The sequence below is a fragment of the Myxine glutinosa genome, chromosome 9 (genome assembly GCF_964187855.1).
Source record: "Myxine glutinosa chromosome 9, kmMyxGlut1.1, whole genome shotgun sequence".
NCBI classification, from domain to species: domain Eukaryota; kingdom Metazoa; phylum Chordata; class Myxini; order Myxiniformes; family Myxinidae; genus Myxine; species Myxine glutinosa.
Window position 1 is genome coordinate 43,095,809 of NC_136269.1, and position 21,863 is coordinate 43,117,671.

Consider the following 21,863-nt stretch of genomic DNA (forward strand, 5'->3'; position numbering starts at 1 on the left):
TGGCTTCGTCGGGACATAGTGTACGCACCAAAGGCGTTTGCTCCCTTAAACTCATGATCAATGATAAATTGTATGTGGATGTGAAACTCGCAGTGATGCCGGAATTGTGTGCCGACGTACTGTTGGGACATGACTTCTTGAGCAGACACGGCCGGTTGGAGATGCGTGTGGGAGACGGGAAGAACACTCTTTTGGTTTGCGGCCTAGCCGAGATGGCGATAGATTCCCCTGCTCTGTTTCCCAGCCTGACGGCCGATTGCCGACCTGTAACCGTGAAATCTCGACGGTATACTCGTGCCGACGCCACATATATCGCAGAGGAGACCGAGCGTATGCTCCGAGAGGGAATTATAGAGCCGAGTAGATCGCCGTGGAGAGCGCAGGTTCTAGTCGTACACTCTGACAAACACAGGAAATGCCTGGTCGTCGATTCCAGTCAAACAATAAATCGGTTTACTCAATTTGACGCGTTTCCTTTGCCGAAAATAGATGACCTGGTCCAGGAGGTTGCCAAGTTTAGGGTCTTCAGTACTTTGGACCTCAAATCAGCGTATCATCAGATACCAATCAGGGAATCGGATGGACCCTACTCCGGATTCCAATCGGGTCGACGGCTGTATCAATTTCGGCGAATCCCTTTTGGAGTCACAAATGGGGAACGTGTTTCCAACGCGCTATGGACGACATCTTGGTTAAAGGGAATTTGCGAGACATTTTCGTTTCCGTGGATAACGTGACAGTTTGTGGGCATACCCAGGAGGGACACGACGCTAACTTGAAACGATTCTTGGAGGTTGCGCAACGTTAGAATTTAACCTTCAACCAGGGAAAATGCCACTATGGTGCAAAAACTATCGATTTATTGGGGCACACTGTGACCGGTGGGGAGATAAAACCTGACGCCGAGCGCCTCCGACCTTTATATCACTCGAGATGGATCCAAGGCTACTCAGAGAAAATAAGACCTCTGGTGGACTGTAAAACCTTCCCTCTGACGCAGGACGCGCTAGACACTTTTCAACTTCTGAAGGAAAACATAGCGCGGGCCTGTGTGACCTCCATTGATGATAACCTCCCGTTCCTCGTCGAGACAGACGCTTCGGATTGTGCGATTGCTGCGACACTAACGCAAAATGATAGACCTGTGGCATTCTTATCCAGAACATTGACCTCGGCAGAATGCAAACATTCGGCAGTGGAAAAGGAGGCGGTGGCGGTGGTCGAGTCCGTCAGGAGGTGGCGCCACTTGCTGCTGGGCAGAAAGTTCGATCTCCTGACTGACCAACAGTCGGTGGCATTTATGTACGGCCACGAACATCCTCAGCGTATTAAAAACGACAAAATCTCACGATGGCGGGTCGAACTCGCCGACTACTGCTATGACATAATCTATCGCCCCGGGAGCAAAAATGTGGTTGCTGACACGCTCTCTCGCCCGTCAGTTTGTGCTGGCATGACGTCAAAGGATCTAAAGCGCATCCATGACTCATTGTGTCACCCCGGGGTAACTCGATTCACTCATTTTGTGCGCTCTCGCAATTTGCCATTTTCGATCGAGGATATCCGACGTCTATGCCGCACCTGCTCCGTGTGTGCAGAGTTGAAACCGCGATTCTATAAGCCGCTGGAGCGGGCGCTCATTCAGGCGACGAAACCATGGCAACGATTAAGCCTCGATTTTAAAGGACCTTTACCCACACAAGGTGCGCCTCGTTATCTGTTGACGGTAATTGATGAGTTCAGTCGCTATCCATTTGCCTTTCCGTGCTCAGACATAACGTCAGCCACGGTTATACGATGCCTGCGTCAGCTGTTCGTCCTGTTCGGGTATCCGGGGTTTGTGCATTCAGACCGCGGGGCTGCGTTCATGTCACGAGGTCTGGACCTTCCCAGTAGGCCTTGGAATCGCCACCAGCCGCACTACTCCGTATCGCCCGAGGTGAATGGCCAGGTGGAAAGATTTAATCAAGTCATCTGGAAGGCCGTGGCACTGCACTTACGTACGCACTCAATGGGGCTGCACCAATGGCCTCAAGCCATGCCAGAAGCATTACATGCGATTTGGACTTTATTATTCACGGCCACCAATCAAACTCCCCACGAAAGAATGTTTCGTTTTGAACGTCGTGGCGCCAACGGTCAATCGATGCCCGGTTGGCTCGTCGAACTCGGGCCCGCGTATCTGAAGCGAACGGTGCGACAAAGCAAGTATGAACTAGCAGTGGATTTGGTGCAGATCATGCAGGTTAATCTGCAGTATGCAACCGTCCGGCTGCGCGATGGTCGTCTTTCGACCATGTCGGTCCAGCATTTAGCCCCGTGTGGAGACTAGGACACCCGTCGTAACTTGAACTCGGAGGATTCGCCTGCCAAAATGGGGGATTCCGTTCCGGAATCTGTGAAATCCTTGCGCGGTTTGGGGTCCGTGTGACGTTACACCGCTGGGAACTGCTGAACGGGATTCCCCAGGCTCACCGTGTCCTCCGTCCCCGGGAAGTGCGCCTGGATCGCCCACAGATCAGACTCGTGCTGGCCGGGACGGGAATGCGACCGGATCGCCTACCTACCGGACTCGTGCGGGCTGAGCGTGCGGTCGACCCCAACGCTTGGATTTGTGACGGAGTGCTGGGTTGCTTAATTAATCTACTATCTTCAACTTATACCTTATATCGATAGTCCGCGTGCCAGCTGAAACTTTAACGGGGGAGAATGTCGTGAAGTTAATGGTTCCATCCGAGCGAAGCCCTCCGTCTCCTTCACATTACTTATGATGCTATTCCGATGCCGACCGTGTGGGGAGGATTTTATATACCACCTGTGAGTAAGGACGGGTCATTCCACTCTCTTGTGTCTTCGAGTTGGTAAGATTGTTGCAAGACCTGTTCTACATTTGCTAATATCTCTGTAATGGCGTAATAGTAATGAAAGTGCTCAGAGATGCTAGCTTAATAGCTTTTGTGTTCTCTTTGTAGATCAGTTGCATTCAAGTGAATAAAAGCTCACGCTTTGGAGTTCTTGGTGAATCGTTTCATTTCACCACAATTTTGAACTTTGGCCGAGGTCATTATTTACTTTTAATGATGTTCATATACGAATCAAAAAGAAGATAATTGGTTTTGGGTCGTCCTTTCCACATATCTCGTGGGATTGTGAGTTGGAGAGACGACCGTGATGGCGGGGAGGGGGTTGGCATTCTCTTAAGCAGGGATTCAACCCATGTCCAAATAAAAGGTCTTTCTCCGAGGTCACCGAGTCCGATCGGTGCAGCCGTTCGTGCGGCACCCGGGAAAATAACGTCATGCGGGAGTCCAAACCTGAAAATGCTGGAGGCCAAAGCTGAAATTGGAAAAACAATATAGCCTATTTTACTCAAGGGGATCCCAGGATTACCCACCCAAAATATCGTTGCGATCGGTTCAGCCGTTTTTGCGGTACCTTCGAACGGAGGGACACACGGACAAAAGGAACGGACAGACGGACGGACATTTGGTGAATTATAGTAAGATGACTGTACTGTGAAGATTTATGTTGTAGCTGTCATGGCGAAAGCAGGCCGTGACATTCTCACACTGTTTTCCCTTTACTCGCTGTTGATGCAAGACGACTGTGGTCCTTTTTACTTTTAACTGCCTCATGGCCGATTCGATGCTTAAATGACAGTTTGACTATTAATAAGGAAGTACCTGTCTCATGAAGTCTCATGTTCCGGCTGCTGCATTGGCAGACAAGACAAAGCAGCCACTTTTGCTTTGACTAAGGGGTAATGCCCGGTGTATGTCCCGGTGTGTACCCTGGTTTAGAATAGGTACACCGTATCCCTGCGTGTCGTAAGAGGCGACTAAGAGGGTTGGCGTCAGGAAGGGCATCCGGCCATAAAAGCATTGCCTCAAAAAGAGAACCATGACAATTACAACTATATATGAGCAGGGTAAGGCCCGAAGTGAAGATCGGTTTCTGAGGTTTGGGACATGGAATGTAGGGACAATGACAGGGAGATCAGGAGAAGTGGTGGAAGTATTGATCAGAAGAAGAGTGGACATATGTTGTGTGCAAGAGACGAGATGGAAGGGAAGTGGTGTGAGAATGGTGAAGGGTAGGCAGGGACAGAAATACAAGTTTGTGTGGCAAGGGTGCCCAGAAGGTGTGAATGGTGTTGGTGTCCTGTTTTCTGAGGAGTTTGTAGACAGTGTGGTGAGTGTGACTAGAGTGAGTGATAGGTTGATGATGGTGAAAATGATGATTGGAAAGCTCTTGGTGAACGTCATCTCGGGATATGCTCCAGAGGTTGGTCGGAGCGATGAAGAGAAGGACAAGTTCTGGTGTGCGATGGAGAAGCTGATGGAAAATGTGAAAGATGAGGAAGTTGTTGTGGTAGGAGGAGACCTAAATGGACATGTGTGAAGGAGTATGGACGGTTTTGAGGGAGTTCATGGGGGTTACGGATATGGTGTCAGAAATGGAGAAGGTGAAAGGATTTTGGAGTTTGCTGATGGAGCTGAGTAATTGATTTGTAATACTCAGTTCCAGAAAGAGGATAATAAGCTTGTTACATACATGTCAGGTGGGTCGACGACAACCGTTGACTACCTGATGGTGCGTCGGCGAGATCGGGGGCAGCTCTGGGACACAAAGGTGATCCCAGGGGAGGAGGCTGTTTCACAACACCACTTGGTTGTCTGCGACAAAAGGGTGAAAGGTGCAAGGAGAGCTTGGCGGGTGAAGTACCAACCAAGAATGAAGGTGTGGAGGTTGAAAGATGTGACAGTAAGGGAGGCATTAAAAGAGAGGCTGAGTAGGGTAGAGGATGATGTGGTTGAGCTTGAAAGTGGTTGAATGTCAATGAAAGATAGTCTGTTGGGAGCCGTTGGTGAGGTATGTGGATGGACAAAAGGACCACCGAGGCACTCGGAAACATGGTGGTGGGATGATGAAGATGGAAAGAGGATTGACGAGAAGAGGAAGAAGTTCAAGGAGTGGCAGAAGATGAAGGGTACGGGAGCAAAAAAAGCAGAGCATGAAAGTTATAAGGCAGCCAAGAAGGCTGCAAAGAAAGAGGTAGCAAAGGTGCAGGAGGCATGTAGGAAAATGTTCGGAAAACGCTTGGATTCGGAAGAGGGTCAGAGAGCGGTATTCAGGATTGCAAAGCAGATAGCGAAACAGAGATGTGATGTGATGGGGGTGAGTTGCTTGAAGGATGAAGTGGGACAAATCGTTGTGGACCCAGATGGAATTAATGGAAGATGGAAAAGATATATGGAAATGCTGTTGAATACAGAGAATGAATGGGGTGAGGTATGTGGATGGACAAAAGGACCACCGAAGCACTCGGAAACATGGTGGTGGGATGATGAAGATGGAAAGAGGATTGACGAGAAGAGGAAGAAGTTCAAGGAGTGGCAGAAGATGAAGGGTACGGGAGCAAAAAAAGCAGAGCATGAAAGTTATAAGGCAGCCAAGAAGGCTGCAAAGAAAGAGGTAGCAAAGGCGCAGGAGGCATGTAGGAAAATGTTCGGAGAACGCTTGGATTCGGAAGAGGGTCAGAGAGCGGTATTCAGGATTGCAAAGCAGATAGCGAAACAGAGATGTGATGTGATGGGGGTGAGTTGCTTGAAGGATGAAGTGGGACAAATCGTTGTGGACCCAGATGGAATTAATGGAAGATGAAAAAGATATATGGAAATGCTGTTGAATACAGAGAATGAATGGGATGGCAACTTAGAGAGTAACCCAGTTTTAGGACCGGCAGAGAAGATAACTGAGAAGGAAGTTGAGGAAGCGATAAAAGCAATGAAGAGTAGAAAAGCGAGAGGGCCGACGGGTCTTGTCGGAGATATGTTGAAGGCAGCAGGAAGTTGGGGGTGTGAAGAGAATGACAGAGATCTGTAATCTGGTGGTGAAAGAAGGCCGCATTCCAGTGGATTGGGAACTGAGTACCCTCGTTCCTCTATACAAGGGGAAAGGTGACCCTCTGGAGTGTGGCTCGTACCGAGCGATAAAATCATTGGAGCATGGAATGAAGGTATTGGAAAGGATATTGGAAAGGGTGTTGGAGAGGAGGATAAGGAAGAAGGTGAAGATCGACGAAATGCAGTTTGGATTTATGCCAGGAAGAGGAACGACAGACGCACTTTTTATTGTGAGGCAGTTGCAGGAGAAGTACATGGAGAAGAGGAAGAAGTTGTTTTTTGGGTTTGTTGATCTGGAGAAAGCATTCGATAGGGTTCCACGCGAAGTATTGACATGGGCATTGAGGAAGTTAGGAGTGGAGGAATGGTTGATCAGAGTAGTGATGGCAATGTACAAAAGAGCACACACAGCTGTAAGGATGAAGGACGGGAACAGTGGTGAGTTTGAGGTGAAGGTGGGAGTGCATCAGGGGGCGGTACTAAGTCCACTACTATTTGTAGCTGTGATGGAGGTGCTGGCTCAGAACGTAAAGGAGGGTTTACCGTGGGAGTTGTTGCATGCAGATAATCTGGTGTTGATTGCAGAAAGTATGGATGGACTGAAGGAAAAGATCAACAACTGGAAGGAATGTATGGAGACAAAAGGTCTGAAGGTGAATATCGGAAAGACAAAGGTGATGGCAAGTGGTAAAGCATTTGGTGAGGTGGAAAGAACTGGGAAGTGGCCATGTGCTGTGTGGAGAAAGGGTGTCGGAGTGAACTCCATTCAATGTAGAATGTGCGCTGAGTGGGTTCATCAAAAATGCAGTGGTCTGAGAGGGTCATTAACCAGTGTGGCAGCTACATTCAAATGTAAGGTGTGCGCAGAGGGAGCTGCAGATGGAGGAAATGTTGAGTTGGATCTTGGAGATGGCGTGAAGCTGGAAGGTGTGAAAACATTTTGCTACCTCGGAGACATGCTGAATGGAGAGGGTGGATCAGACTCGGCAATGGTTGCTGGAGTGAGATGTGCATGGAAGAAGTTTCGGGAACTGAGTGGCATGCTGACGAGGAGGGGAGTGTCATTGAAGCTGAAGGGAAAGGTGTATGCTGCATGTGTGAGAAGTGTTATGATTTATGGGAGTGAGACATGGGTAATGAACGTAGAGCAGCAACGAAGGCTGGAAAGGGTGGAAATGCGAATGGTTCGGTGGATGTGTGGAGTATCGTTGAGAGAGAGGAAGACAAATGATGATTTGCGAAAGATGATGGGAATAGAGCCTGTGGTGGATGCTGTGAAGAGAAACAGGTTGAGATGGTTTGGTCATGTGTTGAGGAAGGATGAAAGTGACTGGTTGAAAAGAGTGATGGAAATGAATGTAGAAGGAAGTAGAGGACGGAGAAGACCGAGAAAGACTTGGCTAAGGATGGTCGAAGAAGAAATGCGGGCAAGGGGGTTAACAAGGGGAGATGCAGAAAATAGGGCAAAATGGAGAACATTGTCAAGGGGACCGCAAGCCTAACCCCCGCTCTTGCAGGGAAAATGGCCTTAAAATGCCTGTTGTTGTTGTTGTTGTATCTCAAAATGTTGTGGACGAATTTAGCCGAAACTTGGTGGACAGGATGGGTGTGAGACAAGGATGAATCTATTCGATTTTGATAAAGATCCGAATCCTGATCCTTTTGCGAAATTTTTCAAAAGTGATTCTTCACGATTGAGAGATGGAGTCAAAAACGATATTTCACACAATATTTCAAAAAGCTTTGTCCTGATTAATACAAAACCAGGTGGATGAGTTGGTTCGGTGACAAGAACAAGCCGATTATACGGCAGCATAATCATATTTTAAAAAATTTTAATCAAATAAAAATCAATTATATTTTGGTTCAGGCCTGAATCCACATCCGGCCTATCAGTGCGATACAAAACATAAACTGTTCAGCCTGGTGGAGGTATGCTCTCTACCGAGTGCCGTTCTCGTCGTTTTTGCCATTGCTTTCCCAGCTGAAATTTGGGAAAAAGTGTTTAGAATTTGGTCATGGCACCTGCAAACACAAGCCTTCTCATTTTGAAATGTTCAGTGGCTTACTGTCCCATCCGACCGGCCAGCATACGATGATGTAATTGATGCCTTGCCTGCCAAGGTCAGTCTTTTGGGACTGCCACTGGTAACATGTAACCCAGTGCTACCTACTACACTCGGCGACTAAACCAACACCCCTCACTGGCTTTGCTTGTGGGGAGGGTGACTGACACCTTGCCAGGACTAAAAACAACACCCGGCAAAGGACGGATGAGCTCCTGTCGGGAGCCAATGGCCATCCAGTAAGGAAATGGTGTCTCCTAAAAAACACCCATCTGGTTTGGACCGGTTCAGGTCATACCAAAGACTTTAAAAATGGTACGTGCTGCTTCCTTGCTTGAAGAGGATAGAGCACGGACAATCCCCATTGGTTGGCATCCATGGGAAGGAGGAAATTGAGCTTGAGGAAATGCCCCACTGAGTACGGTGAGAAAAGTGGTGCCATTGTTATGACGTCGCTGGTACCCAGAGTATCCTGGGAAGTGACATTCATGGTGGCACTTCCCCCAAGCTCAGTGGTTGTGTTAAGTGTTTGTCTCATCAGTATGTCCGTCCGTCCGTGTGTGTGTGTGTTTCAGCTCCGCTATGAGCCTTCGCACCAAGTATAAATAAATAGCACCGCAAAGTGGGCGTAACCCCTCAGCCCATCCATGGTGGAAACCAATTTCAAGATGGCTGCTGTGGCGGCCATATTGAAAATCGCAGTGTGCCCATTTTCGAAAGGAACCATCCTCTACTCAACCCCAACACACACTGCAAAAATGGATTTAATCGGACAAGCCGTTCTGCTTGAAATTGACGGAAACCAATTTCAAGATGGCTGCTGTAGCAGCCATATTGAAAATCGCAGCGTGCCCATGAATCTTCCTCGACTCAACCCCAACACACACTGCAAAAATGGATTTAATCGGACAAGCCGTTCTGCTCGAAATTGACAGAAACCAATTTCAAGATGGCTACCGTGGCGGCCATATTGAAAATCGCAGCGTGCCTATTTTCGAAAGGCACCTTCCTCTACTCAACTCCAATAAACACTGCAAACATGGATTTAATCGGACAAGCCGTTCTGCTCGAAATTGACGGAAACCAATTTCAAGATGGCTACCGTGGCGGCCATATTGAAAATCGCAGCGAGCCCATTTTCGAATGGAACCTTCCTCTACTCAACCCCAGCACACACTGCAAAAATGGATTTAATTGGACAAGCCGTTCTCCTTGAAATTGACGGAAACCAAAAGTTGACGGACGCCCGTGACGACAATACCCCTTCGCCCAATTTGGGCTGAGGGGTGCAAATGGTAACGATAATTTGTGTTCATTGAATCATAAAGATGCCTGTTTTAAAAGCCTTTCCACGATAGAAAAAGAAGTGGGATTTGGAGCTAAATTAAGCAGCTCCAATGGTAGGACAGCAGGACTCCTTTACAATAAAGTGTGACAAACAGGAGCACACCAAATTATATAAAGTAATACGAAACAATAAAAAAACATATATATTGTAACGGATTTGGGAAACCTTGCACTTGGTGTAATTGTTGTAAATATCACCCTCTGTAAATAATGTAATGATTCCTGTAAATAGCTCCATTTGTGTAAAGGTCAAAGGTCGTCCTTTTAGTTAGTCCATCGCACACACGTAGAGAACCATAGGATCCCTCAATAGTTATATCATTATTATGTGTTCCAGTTTAAGGCTCTGTTTTCCATTAGTTGACTCTGCATTGCACCAAATGAAATAAGGTGGAATCCCCTTTCAATTGCCAAAGAACCTCCATTGCCAACCGCATTACCAACTGCATTTGACTCCATTACGCACGCGGTCAAGCCAACGAACATGGGCGTTGCCCGCCCACCGTCATCAGAAGGTGGAGCCAGGAAAGCCCTTGCCGACCAACCAAGGATGAGTGGGTAGGGCTCAAGAGGGTGGGGTTATAAAACCCATTGCATCAGCCCCCAACCAGAGAGATGCGTAAGAGTTCAGTTGAGGAGGAGTTGAGTTGCGCTGAACCAAGTCAGGCTTGCGGTTCCGCCGAGAGAGAGACGACGCTGTCCAGCCCCTGCGCGCGCGCAGCTTCGACGCGCAGCTTCGACGCGCTGCTATGCGGGGACCAGTTTGTGGTGGAATCGGTGGCCGTCCACTTCCAGCCCCGACGTCCCGTGCGGGATCAAGCTCCAGCCAGCGTCCAGCTGAACCTTCCTCCTTCCAGCCATTCGTTCCTGCCTTCATTCCCCATTTGTGTGCGTGAGTTTGTTCTGTCTGTATTGTCCTGGGGTATAAGTAAGCTTGTTTAAGTTAACCACTGCACTGTGTATCTGCTTTTCCATTGTCCCTGTAAATTACTTTCGTTCCCTTCTTTGATTAGTTTTGTATAGCCATAATAAATAGTTGTTCTTCCTACCTTCGTCTTCTTCATTCTCATTCGGTCGTTTTAGAGATTTCCCCATTGAGTACCTGTGGTGCGATTTCGGCCAACGCATATGAATCGGGTTTAGACCCTTGATAAACGGCTCGCGCCGCAGCTCGCTTCGCTCGGCGTAATCCATTAACGCTGCGGCTCGGGCAGAAGTTATTCCCTCGTTCCCGGCTGGCGGCAGTAATTAGGTAAGTAGCGAACCCCTAGGCCTACGGACCCTACCTACCGTCGGTCCGGTAAGGACGTTGTAACTTCGAGGACCACGTCGGTCAGTCACAGACAAGGGGATTAATCCCCCCTTGATAAGGGGAAGAGGGGCTGACGTTGAGATCCGTAACGATATATATATATGATGGATCCGTGACTTAGGACTCAAGACTCATGATTGAGAGAAGGAACAACTGAGATATTTATTTGATTCATCAAACACACAAGCTTGTGGAAAGCAAAATGCTTAAACTGAGGCCCACAAGGACCAGGATTCCAACATGATGCTCTAAAATAATTCGGTCGAGTTTCACTTTATAAAAGGAATATTGGGGTGTGGTTTTTAGCTCAAGACAAAGAGAAGGACGGAGTGGTCTTTGGTGTCACTCATGGGTCAACCATGTTGACGATTCTCTAGAAACCAGTTAATGGAGGGAATGTTCAGCAAGTCGTTAAAATGTCAAACATGAAAAGTGATATAACGCAGTCCCTTAAGGGGGACTGGGAAAGATAGGTTGGTCTTCACAGAGGGATTATATCATCAGTGTCTGGATTTACAAAGCATATAACTTTTTATAACAAGTTTCCAAAGAACATTTCGACAGTAAGAGAACATGCCATCACAGTAACTTAATTCTTTAACAGGAAATATAATGGATAAGGTTTACAAAGCAACACATACAAATTAGTTATTTTTGGTAATTGAGCAACATCTTTAGCCTAATACTGGGATAACAGGTTTCGAAAGAACATGAAAGTATTATGAGTATCCAGAAATCAATCAAAAACAGAACATTTTCTTGTTTATACTTGGTAATAGGTCAAACGATAATAGAACACAAGGGGGGAGGAGGGGGGGGGGGGTCTGAACCCCCACATACCGTCCTCTTGGATCAAAGATACAACGCTATCTACGAGCCAAAAAAAGGGCCTTTATTAAATCAAGGTAGGGAGACAGTCAATGAAAATACCACGCGAATGCGGCCCAGTGGACATGCCCCGTACCCAAAGCACTTCGCATAGCACCCAGCAGGACGATTCGTGTGTGTGTGTGTGTGTGTGTGTGTGTGTGTGTGTGTGTGTGTGTGTGTGTATGTGTGTGTGTGTGTGTGTGTGTGTGTGTGTGTGTGTGTGTGTGTGTGTGTGTGTGTGTGTGTGTGTGTGTGTGTTGGCCATAGAAACATGTTTATCCAATGGTGCGTCGGATCCACAACGAAGACGACTGGTCCCACAGGGGTCCACACTCGAGAAGGTCTCCCGGCCCACCCTTTGGCCACGGAGGTGCAGCCGGGACCCTCCTCTAGCGAGAGCTCGCCCAAGTGTTCGCAGGCGCAGTCCCTATGAATCTTCGGCGCTCAATCGATCTCCATGTTCATAAGACCGTTAATGTGCCGTCGTTCTGCCGGGGAGTACATATCAACATTAGTATCAAGTGGCTTAGACCTGCAGCCTAGAAGACCAGCAGTCAGAGCCTTACATTCCATGAAAAAGAGAGAAACTTCCTTTAAGTAGTCGTTTGCGTCTGCATGCGACATGTTGGGATCCAGGATAATCGGCTTCCTGGCAGGCGGGCCCTGCAATGCACTTGGGTCCGGAGTTGGGTCAAAATCCAGGGCTGGGACAGCAAGGGTTGAACTGCTCTGAGCTCGTGAGACATAAGTGACAAGAGAATTACTAGACTGGGTCCGTGAAGAGCAAGTCCACATCCGGATCCAAATTCAATTTTTCAGTATAATCAAAATCATTTTCAAAATAAAATGGAAGAACATTCTTCAGACGCGGAGATCTCATCATTGCTGGTCAGTGACTCGTTCGGGTCATCGTTCCAGGGTCCGCAGTCACGTCGACAGCCGGAGGTTCATTTGGGTTCATCCTGTGGAACATTTGCTCACACATGCAAGGACTAAATCCTCGATTAGTATTCCTAGCCCCCCCTGCCCACCAATTGGCATTTAGTTACCTCATCTCTATTTATAGCTGCATTTTCTGCGTCATGTCTGGAAATTCAAATGTTGTTTTTGCTTTCCCCAATTTCCGAAAATACCTTCCTTTCTGGACAATAATTCAATTGATGTGATTCCAGCGTGCGTGGTGGAGTTCTGCTCACCTGGTCTGCAGAGCCGTGATCCCATCTGCACCAGCCCCAACCTGTGTTGTGGCAACCTAGCACCATTTTGTCAAATAAAAGCCACAACTTTCCATTCATTGTCACACTCTTCCCAGTGCAGGCCAACCACCAACACTTCCTTATCACTAAGACAGCATTTCACAACCACTTTCCCTTATACCCTGCCTTACCATCAACTTTTTACAACCCTTTGTCCTTCCTTCTTCACACTCCCTCCCGAACCTTGCCTCCAGACACAACTCACATGAGTCTCGAAGGCCAACTCTGCCATCCTCATGCAGACAAATAGTTTAACAACACCTGTTACAGTGAATATTTTTCCCTGCTCCCTCCCCTTACTCAGGAGCCATCATTTTGATAAAATCATTTGAGAACACGTCCCAATGGCAATCCATCCTGCTCAGCCTTGCGTGCTCCGAACATAACACTGGATTCCAACCTCCTTCTGTGAACCTGCAACCCCCAACCACACGGGGTGCCAGCCACCCAGATCCCCAGCAACGCGTCCCAACTTTAACACAAGACCTCCTCCACGAACAACATCGTCAGGTTGTGATCGACATCCCACATCACTGCAATCGACATCCCACTCATGTCCCCGACAACCTCGGTCTTGGGGGGAGACGGTCGCAGTGCGTGGCATTCCCCTCACGTCACCTACGCCGCCCTCGTTCCCCAGTCCACACAACAATTTCACACACAACAATGTGTGAAGTCCACACTTCCACCAACACACCACCAATCCAATGCCAATATCCATGGCTCACCAAGCAGCCCATTGTCCCTGTCTCATATGTTTTTTCCATCTACACTGTTTACAGCGATTCCAATTTTTTTTTTTTTTTTAAAAGGCACATCACATTAACCACATGGACCCAGAGCATATGTAATAACCACTCAAACTTAATCCAGCTTCACATACCGATTTCCCAAAACCTCGTGAAACTTCACTCCCATCTTGGAAAAAACCTGGACTAAACCCTGACTCCCTAAATAACTTCAGACCCATCTCCAACCTACCCTTTCTGTCAAAAGTTTTGGAACGCTCTAGCCACTCAACTCAAACATCACCACTCTGCCAATAACCTGTATGAAACATTCCAATCCGGATTCCGCTCCAACCACAGTACTGAAACTGCTCTCCTCAAAATCACCAATGACCTTCTCTCTCCTCTGACGCCGGCAACCTCAACATTCTCATTCTCATCCTCCTCGACCTCAGCACCGCCTTTGACATCATCAATCACACCATCCTCCTCACCCTGCTTAAACCAGCTTGCGCCTATTAAACCCAAATCAGTTTCTTCCACCCATTCTGCTCCCTGCTTTGCCCCTGAACTCCGCTTGATGAAAACTCGTGCTCGCCAACTTGAAAGACTCCGCTATAGAACAGGTCTCACAATTCACTCCCAAGCCTACAAGGACCACCTTCAGTACTACAAAGATGCCCTCTTCCGCTCCGCCTGCTACTCTCAAATTATCCACTCTGGCTCCGGAAAACCCAAAAGCACTCTTCTCTACAATAAAACAAACTAAATAAACAAACAAATAAATAAACAAACTCTACAACGTGAACAAACAACCTCAAATACAACTACGAACAAACTCCTCAGCGCCCTGAACACCACCACCAGTCCTTCACAGTAGAAACTGCATTTCCTTCCTTTCATTCATCCAAAGCAAAATTGACAGCATCTACACCAGCTTAATCACCACAATTCGCTCCCCTTCAAGGTTCAGTTTTTGGCCCCTCCTCTTCATCCTGTACCTATCCCCCCTCGGTCACTTAATCCGTCGTGCACCATGGCCAATGCACCATGGTCTCCAATTCCACTGCTTCACCGATGACATCCAGCTTTCATCTCCACCAAATTGTGCTCCACCGCCACCCACTCTATCCTGACAAACTGCATAACTGAAATAAAATCCTGGCTTCAAATCGACTTCCTCAAACTTAACTATGATAAATCTGAATTAATCTTCATTTACCCAAAACCGCTTACCAAATCCACCCATAACTTTGCCCCCAACATCGACGGTTTCCCAGTATCCGCCTCCACTCACAACCGGAATCTTGGCACCATCTTTGACCAAACCCTCTCCTTCGACAAATACACCAAACAGATCACAAAGACAGCCTTCTCTATGGTTCACCCTCGATAATCATCAATAATCACCAAACCTCAATAATCCAATACGGTCAGAACTCCGCTGCCCGTCTACTTACCCATTCCCGGACCCGTGACCACATCACCCCCGTCATTATAACTGAAACTGGCTCCTCATTCCCCAGAGAATCCAGTACAAAATCCTCCTCTTGACCTACAAAGTCCTCCATAACCTGGCCCCATCCTACCTGACTGACCTCCTCTCCAGACACACTGTAACTCACAGTCAGACAGATAACAGAGGCGTATCACAAGCCCCAACAAAGGACATCACCTATTAAGACGTCCACCACAACAACTTACAAATTTCAGAAACCGATATTCTTCTATCCACAAATTACGTCCACAATTTCAGTTTTAACCAACAATATATTGTTCCTTTTTCCGATTTAACTTCTATATCAATTCGTTGAACTAACACCCAATAGATTGACTCAGCCTGTCGCCCTTTCAAGGCTAGCGAATTCACTCTGACCTCATTCCCATTCCAAATCATTCCCATGATCTCAAATCATTCTCAAACATAGGTCAAATGAAACTTCAAAAAAAGGTCAAATTTCAAACGAAGAAAGGTGCATCTTGCCTCTGCAAGAACTCCCGCCAAAATCCCACAGCCTCTCTTGGGAGGCGTGCTCTACCATCTCCGTGCCTGGAACAATATCCTCCCAGGTACACACAATCACGTGCTGTACTACCAACTCAAGCGTGCATTCTTTCATTCCAGGTGTGCATCCTCTCGCACCTGCCACAACCAACTCGTGCTCCGTGTCACTCTCAGCACCTTCCCTGTGTCTTTGCACCGATGCATCTCCAAGATGCATTAGCCATTACGCAACCCATCCACACATCATTCGCCCGGCGTGAACCACATCACATACCGACAGTTGAAACCTCGACCGTTTTCATCCCTCGGATGAGCGTTCGGTTGAAAACGCGACATTTCTGCTCAAATTATTGAACACAGAATCTTGTTGAATTTCCAATACTCTCCCTGCACCGCCCGTGAGGCAGCTTGTCCCACATTATCTGCCCTTAGAACCACATGCATTTTCATAACTAAATCTTACCACCATGGCTCGAATACAGAGCCAAAGGCCTTCATCCGGCGCATCGATCAACACAAATGCATCGATGCATCGTCCAGCTGCCATTCTGCATCACATCCATACCTCGATCTTGCAACTGCTATTCTCTATTTCATCCGCTCTAGACAACATCATTCAGAGATCTCTCTGAATCTCATCATTCACACTGTACCTCGTTTACTGCATGAACAAGACTTCCTGTTGGAACCGGAAATTCATTATTCCCCTAAAATCCTGCATCCGACCACGCCAAACGTCTCATTTCATATACCTCGCGTTACATTACGTTTATTCTTTTCCAGTCCCCCTTATAATTCCATCTTAAACAATGTATTCCTTATTACAATTTACAATGCATGGCATGTCGCAGGCGCCCACCATTCTGACATGGCGTCCAGCACACCGCACAAAACCCACACGAACGTCTCCCTGGCTCACCGACATTCAGCAAAGTCGCAATGATCCACAATGCATCTGGGCACACATCCTCCGAGCAACCTCATAGCAGTATTCTCCCCCTGTGCGGGACACATCCCCTCTGAGAGTAGGCAAGTTATCACCGGCACTCTGAGCAAATCCCATGCTCCGAACCCAATTCAACAAACTCAAAACCCCGGCAGGGCTCGCATTTCCCAATTCCCATCCAATGAAACGGAAATCACGGAAGTAAGTTACCAAAATACCTCCCCTCCAGATCAAAGGTGTGTATTTCGCACCTCTGACAGCATTCCACACCAACAGAACTTTAATTAAACGAACGTCGCCAGGGTCCTCGGATAGACGCTAAAATCGACACACACACGTCAATGACGAATGCACAATACACACGACAAAAATCCGATTTAAATTCAGAGATCGCCGATCGACCTGGCACAACCAACTCAACGCGACGACGCCACGCCGCCCCCCGTCCCGGCGCGCACCTCGTGCCTCCACACGAATCCCAACACTCCCGCCTCGCGGTTTCCTGCGAGGGCCGTTGCCGCGGCAACCAGACTGCACGCCGCTCTATTCGCGTTCACGGCGGGGTTTACCTCGCGTCGGGACGTGAGTTTTTCCAAACGAGTTTGACAGCGGACTGTTATGACAGTTTGACAGTCCGCTGTCAAAACATTGAGCTGTCAACATAGTTAGCTGTCAATCAACAGGATCTCTGATCCTTGACCTCTGACAGGATATCAGACCCCCAGACCCAAAATGCACATGACATCATCATCATCATCATCAAAACGTGACATAACATCATCCTAAAGGTGAGCTGCCTCAGGGATATACCAATACACGAGTCGCCAATACACAATATAATCGTTGATTGCATCCTCTCCTGTCACACCCTGTACCTGTCGCACACCTTACCAGCGGCCTCTCACGAACACCCAGGTCTACACCAACCCCAAGCCGACTGAATCTCCCCTCACACACTTCAATGTGCCCGCTCGCACACCATAAAAGAACCGCCAGACCATCCGTTCGCCTCTCGTCCCAAACAAATAAAAATACACACGTCAATTACCGAACATCACCAGGACCCTCGGATGGATGCCAGAATCGGCAATCCCGGTCTGGATTCCCGCACCGCAAGCGGCCAATCACAATGATTCGAAGCCCACACAGTGGTGTTGCACATCAAGTGGTCATCAAAATCCACATTCGTTCATGTTCCTCATACCACGTGACTGTCAAACCGGCTCGCATTTCATGCGTTTCCTTATATCTGACCAACTTGACACTAACCGCGTACATTACAGCACACGTGGATTCATGCACACGCGTACCTTGTACAATCCTGTTCAACATATTGTGCAGCAATTCCCATTCATTCGTATATGTCTCATTTCATTCAGAGGAAAAGGGGATTTTTGGGACAAGGGGAGGAAAGGGGTGAGAAGGGTGAGGCAGGGGAAGGGGGGGGGGGTCAGGGAGGGGTGGCTCACTGCGCAGGGGGGTTGCCTGAAGCCCCGGGACAGAGCTTTAGGGCTTGGAGGGTAGGGGATCTGTATCTACCTAACTTTCCCCAGGTCTTGATTTTCAACGAGCGACATTGGCCGCTCCCTGGCTCGCTTATCTATCTTATTCCTTACTCCTTATTCCCGCCTTATCCTGCACCTGCAATTAGTTTGCCTGCTTCCTCAGGCCATCGAGAGGCTCGACCGCCTGCACTTTCCGAGAGGCTCATCCGCCTGCACAGCTGTCTACCCTAACTCCTAGAGGCTCGCCCGCCCCACAACTTTCTACCCTAACTCCTAGCTTTCTAGTGTAACTCCTAGAGGTTCGCCCACCTCATCTCAGCTCTCTAACATAACTCCTGAAGAGGTTCGACCACCTCATCTCAACTTTCTGTGTGCTAACCGTATCTTACCTGTCCAGCTAACCGCCAGGTAATCAGGCAACCTTACTTCTTATTCCCGAGAGATCTCTCCCGCATATAGCCACCTATTCAGAGATCTCTCCCGCATATATGCTAACTGTACCTTACTTTTGCCGGCGTCCTTATGACGCTTCTAACCTTACTTTCGAAACCAATCTATTCCTTATCCTCGGCGCCCTCTTGGGGCACCTTACTCTCCCGTCCCGTAACGTTACCCTGACAAATCCTATAAACAGCTCAGTTGTTCTGGAGCCCAAAAACGGCTCGTTCTTAAATTTTGTTCGAGGATCAGGCTCGAAGCAGGGAACAGGCAAACGACACCGAGCGACAGAGTGAGTTCCAATTTAGCCTAACATCCCAGTCTATAACAAAATAAACCCAAGGCTCACCTCACCCAGACCGATCAAACCAGCTGGTGTTTTTTTCCCACTCACTCGTGCCTGGAGCCGCGTCCCGAGTCTGATCTCCTGCCTGGCTCGCCATTTGACGGATCCGTGACTTAGGACTCAAGACTCATGATTGAGAGAAGGAACAACTGAGATATTTATTTGATTCATCAAACACACAAGCTTGTGGAAAGCAAAATGCTTAAACTGAGGCCCACAAGGACCAGGATTCCAACATGATGCTCTAAAATAATTCGGTCGAGTTTCACTTTATAAAAGGAATATTGGGGTGTGGTTTTTAGCTCAAGACAAAGAGAAGGACGGAGTGGGCTTTGGTGTCACTCATGGGTCAACCATGTTGACGATTCTCTAGAAACCAGTTAATGGAGGGAAAGTTCAGCAAGTTGTTAAAATGTCAAACATGAAAAGTGATATAACGCAGTCCCTTAAGGGGGACTGGGAAAGATAGGTTGGTCTTCACAGAGGGATTATATCATCAGGGTCTGGATTTACAAAGCATATAACTTTTTATAACAAGTTTCCAAAGAACATTTCGACAGTAAGAGAACATGCCATCACAGTAACTTAATTCTTTAACAGGAAATATAATGGATAAGGTTTACAAAGCAACACATACAAATTAGTTATTTTTGGTAATTGAGCAACATCTTTAGCCTAATACTGGGATAACAGGTTTCGAAAGAACATGAAAGTATTATGAGTATCCAGAAATCAATCAAAAACAGAACATTTTCTTGTTTATACTTGGTAATAAAAAAAACCAAAAAAAAAAACCCACCTTTAGAGGCCATTTTTCCCCGCAAGCGGGGGTTGGCCTTTTTCGGGAACTGTGGTTGTTGTTGTTTTTCGGTCCCCTTTTTGAAGCAATGTTTTACGGCCGGATGCCCTTCCTGACGCCAACCCTTTTTGCCGCCTTTAACGACAAGCAGGGAATTACCAGTGAACTGGTACTCAATTTGCCGACCTCGGAAGGATGACAGGCTGAGTCAACCCCCCTGGCGTTAATTCAGCGATTGACCGGGATTCGAACCCAGGATCCTAGGATCCTAAGCCGGCACCCTAGCCGCTAGCCCAACACCAGGGATTCGGTCGAGTCAAATATTACTGTGATCTGTGATAAGTTACTGTGATCAAATATTACAAAGTCAAATTACTCAAAGGTAATAAGTCAAACGATAATAGAACACAAGGGGGAAGAGGGGGGGGGGGGTCTGAACCCCCACATATATATATACACACAAGGACAAACACCACAACCACGATGACAGTAGCAACCAAAACGTGTTGCAACAGCAGCAAATAGCACAACAATTTAGTTGAGGGGGACTCGGGGTCGCTCTCGATTGATCGGCTATCTCTGTCATAGGTCGGTTTGAGCAGAACTGACCAGGGTTAATCAACAACAACTATGTGTTATAACCGATCTTTTTTTGTTCCTTTTATTGTTTCATATATATTTGTGAAGTGCAACTTGTGGTCTTTTCATTAAACTCGTCAGCAAAGTCACAGTTAGGCATGGCTGGCTTGTCTGTATGAAATTCCTCCTTTATGAGCAGCACGACGGTTTGATGTACGTACTCTGTTTTTCAGAATGACCATACTCCCACCGGTGGAGAAACTGAAGGTGCTGCTGCAAAAGCTAAAAGACTTTCATATCAAGTTTACCGCAGAGTTCTTGTGAATCATCTGGGCCTGGGTTGTGAGCACCAGCAATACCAGTTTTTAACTTACACTTGACTAAATTTAAATTGGTGCACAAAACTTTTACTTTGATGGCACAAACACTATAGTATCGATGCGTGTAATAGGAAATTGTGTGCCTCTTTATATAATTATAAAAACGTGGCCATTAACCTCCACTCTTTGTTGAATGTTAAAATGACAAAATGGTTTTATTTTAATATGCAAAAAAACAAACAAACACACATAAATATAACAGGGAATCTGTAAGGGGATATAAAAGGGGAGAGAAAAATGAGGGAGGATGATTTTAAAGATTTCACAGGAGACGGTAATCTTCAAACACATCGATGTTGATTTCCACAATAAAACTTTTTAACATTTGACTCGATTTGACTTTGTGCAGGAAACCAATATAAACCAGTGAGTTCAACGCCGCAGTCTTCCAATGGTGGTAGCCTTTTTCTTCCAATAAGAAAGAAACCTTCACTCGTGTGTCTGTGGTGGGGTCGGGAGAGATTATGAGTCAGCGGCAATTCCTGACATCCTCAAAAATGTTTTGGAATGTCAGTGGCAGCTGTTTATAGGTTGCATCAAAGATTCAGGTGAATGTGCCGTGGTGATTTTATTGCGTTTTCCAGCTCTAAACAAGCACGTTCATGGCTGTAGAGTGAGATGTGGTGGTACAGGTGCACTTAGCGCCCCCTGGAGCAATCAGTGTACCAAATACTTTACCGTGGATAAAAGCTTTGTCCCTCTGAGGCGGCACCTGGGCCCATGTATCAGGAAGCCACTTCATGTAGGCCAAGTCGTCGTCGCAGATACTCTGTAGCAAGACCTTGCGTGTGAAAAATCTGATTTAAGTGTGATGTACACGACCGGTCAAAAGTTTTAGAACACCTCAATTTTTACAGTTTTTATTGAAATTTATGCAGTTTAATGTCCAGTGAATCATCTGAAATGGTACAAAGGTAAACAGTAAACTGCTGGAGGTTAAAAAAAAGTTTAGGTTAGCAAAAACAGGAAAATAATGTAAATTGCACAGTTATATTGTAAAAAAAGGCCTTCTTCAGGGAACAAGTAATGGGTTAACAACTTAAAGCTGTTCTGCAGCAATGTAAGTAAATTTAGCCTTGAAAGTTGATGCAAACAATTCGTACAGGTGTCCCAACCTCTTCTGATTACTTGATTACAAACCCCCTGTCTGTATAAAAGCAGTTTTGGAACAGACTGTTATTACATCCTCTGAAGCATTATTTGGACAATATTGCACTGCAGGAAGTAGTATATTGGAAACTGGAGGAAACTCTGACAGTAAGAGGTCTGGCAGACCCAAAGCCCACAACCTAATCAGAAGACAAATTTCTGAGAGTCAACAGCTTGCGTGATAGGCGGCTCACAGGACAACAGCTTCAAGCACAGCTTAACTCTGGTCGA

At 47.0% G+C, this 21,863-nt stretch overlaps 1 protein-coding gene across 1 annotated transcript in view; it reads left to right on the top strand.

The window, feature by feature from the left end:
- Positions 1-20,812, top strand: part of LOC137435772 (alanine aminotransferase 2-like) — a 34,897-nt gene extending 14,085 nt beyond the window's left edge. Inside the window, exon 4 of the mRNA XM_078784305.1 lies at positions 20,337-20,812. Within this exon, the coding sequence (XP_078640431.1) occupies positions 20,337-20,427 (91 nt within the window). The 3' untranslated portion in view covers positions 20,428-20,812. The remainder of the gene's footprint in view (positions 1-20,336) is intronic.
- The last annotated feature ends 1,051 nt before the right edge of the window (positions 20,813-21,863 follow it).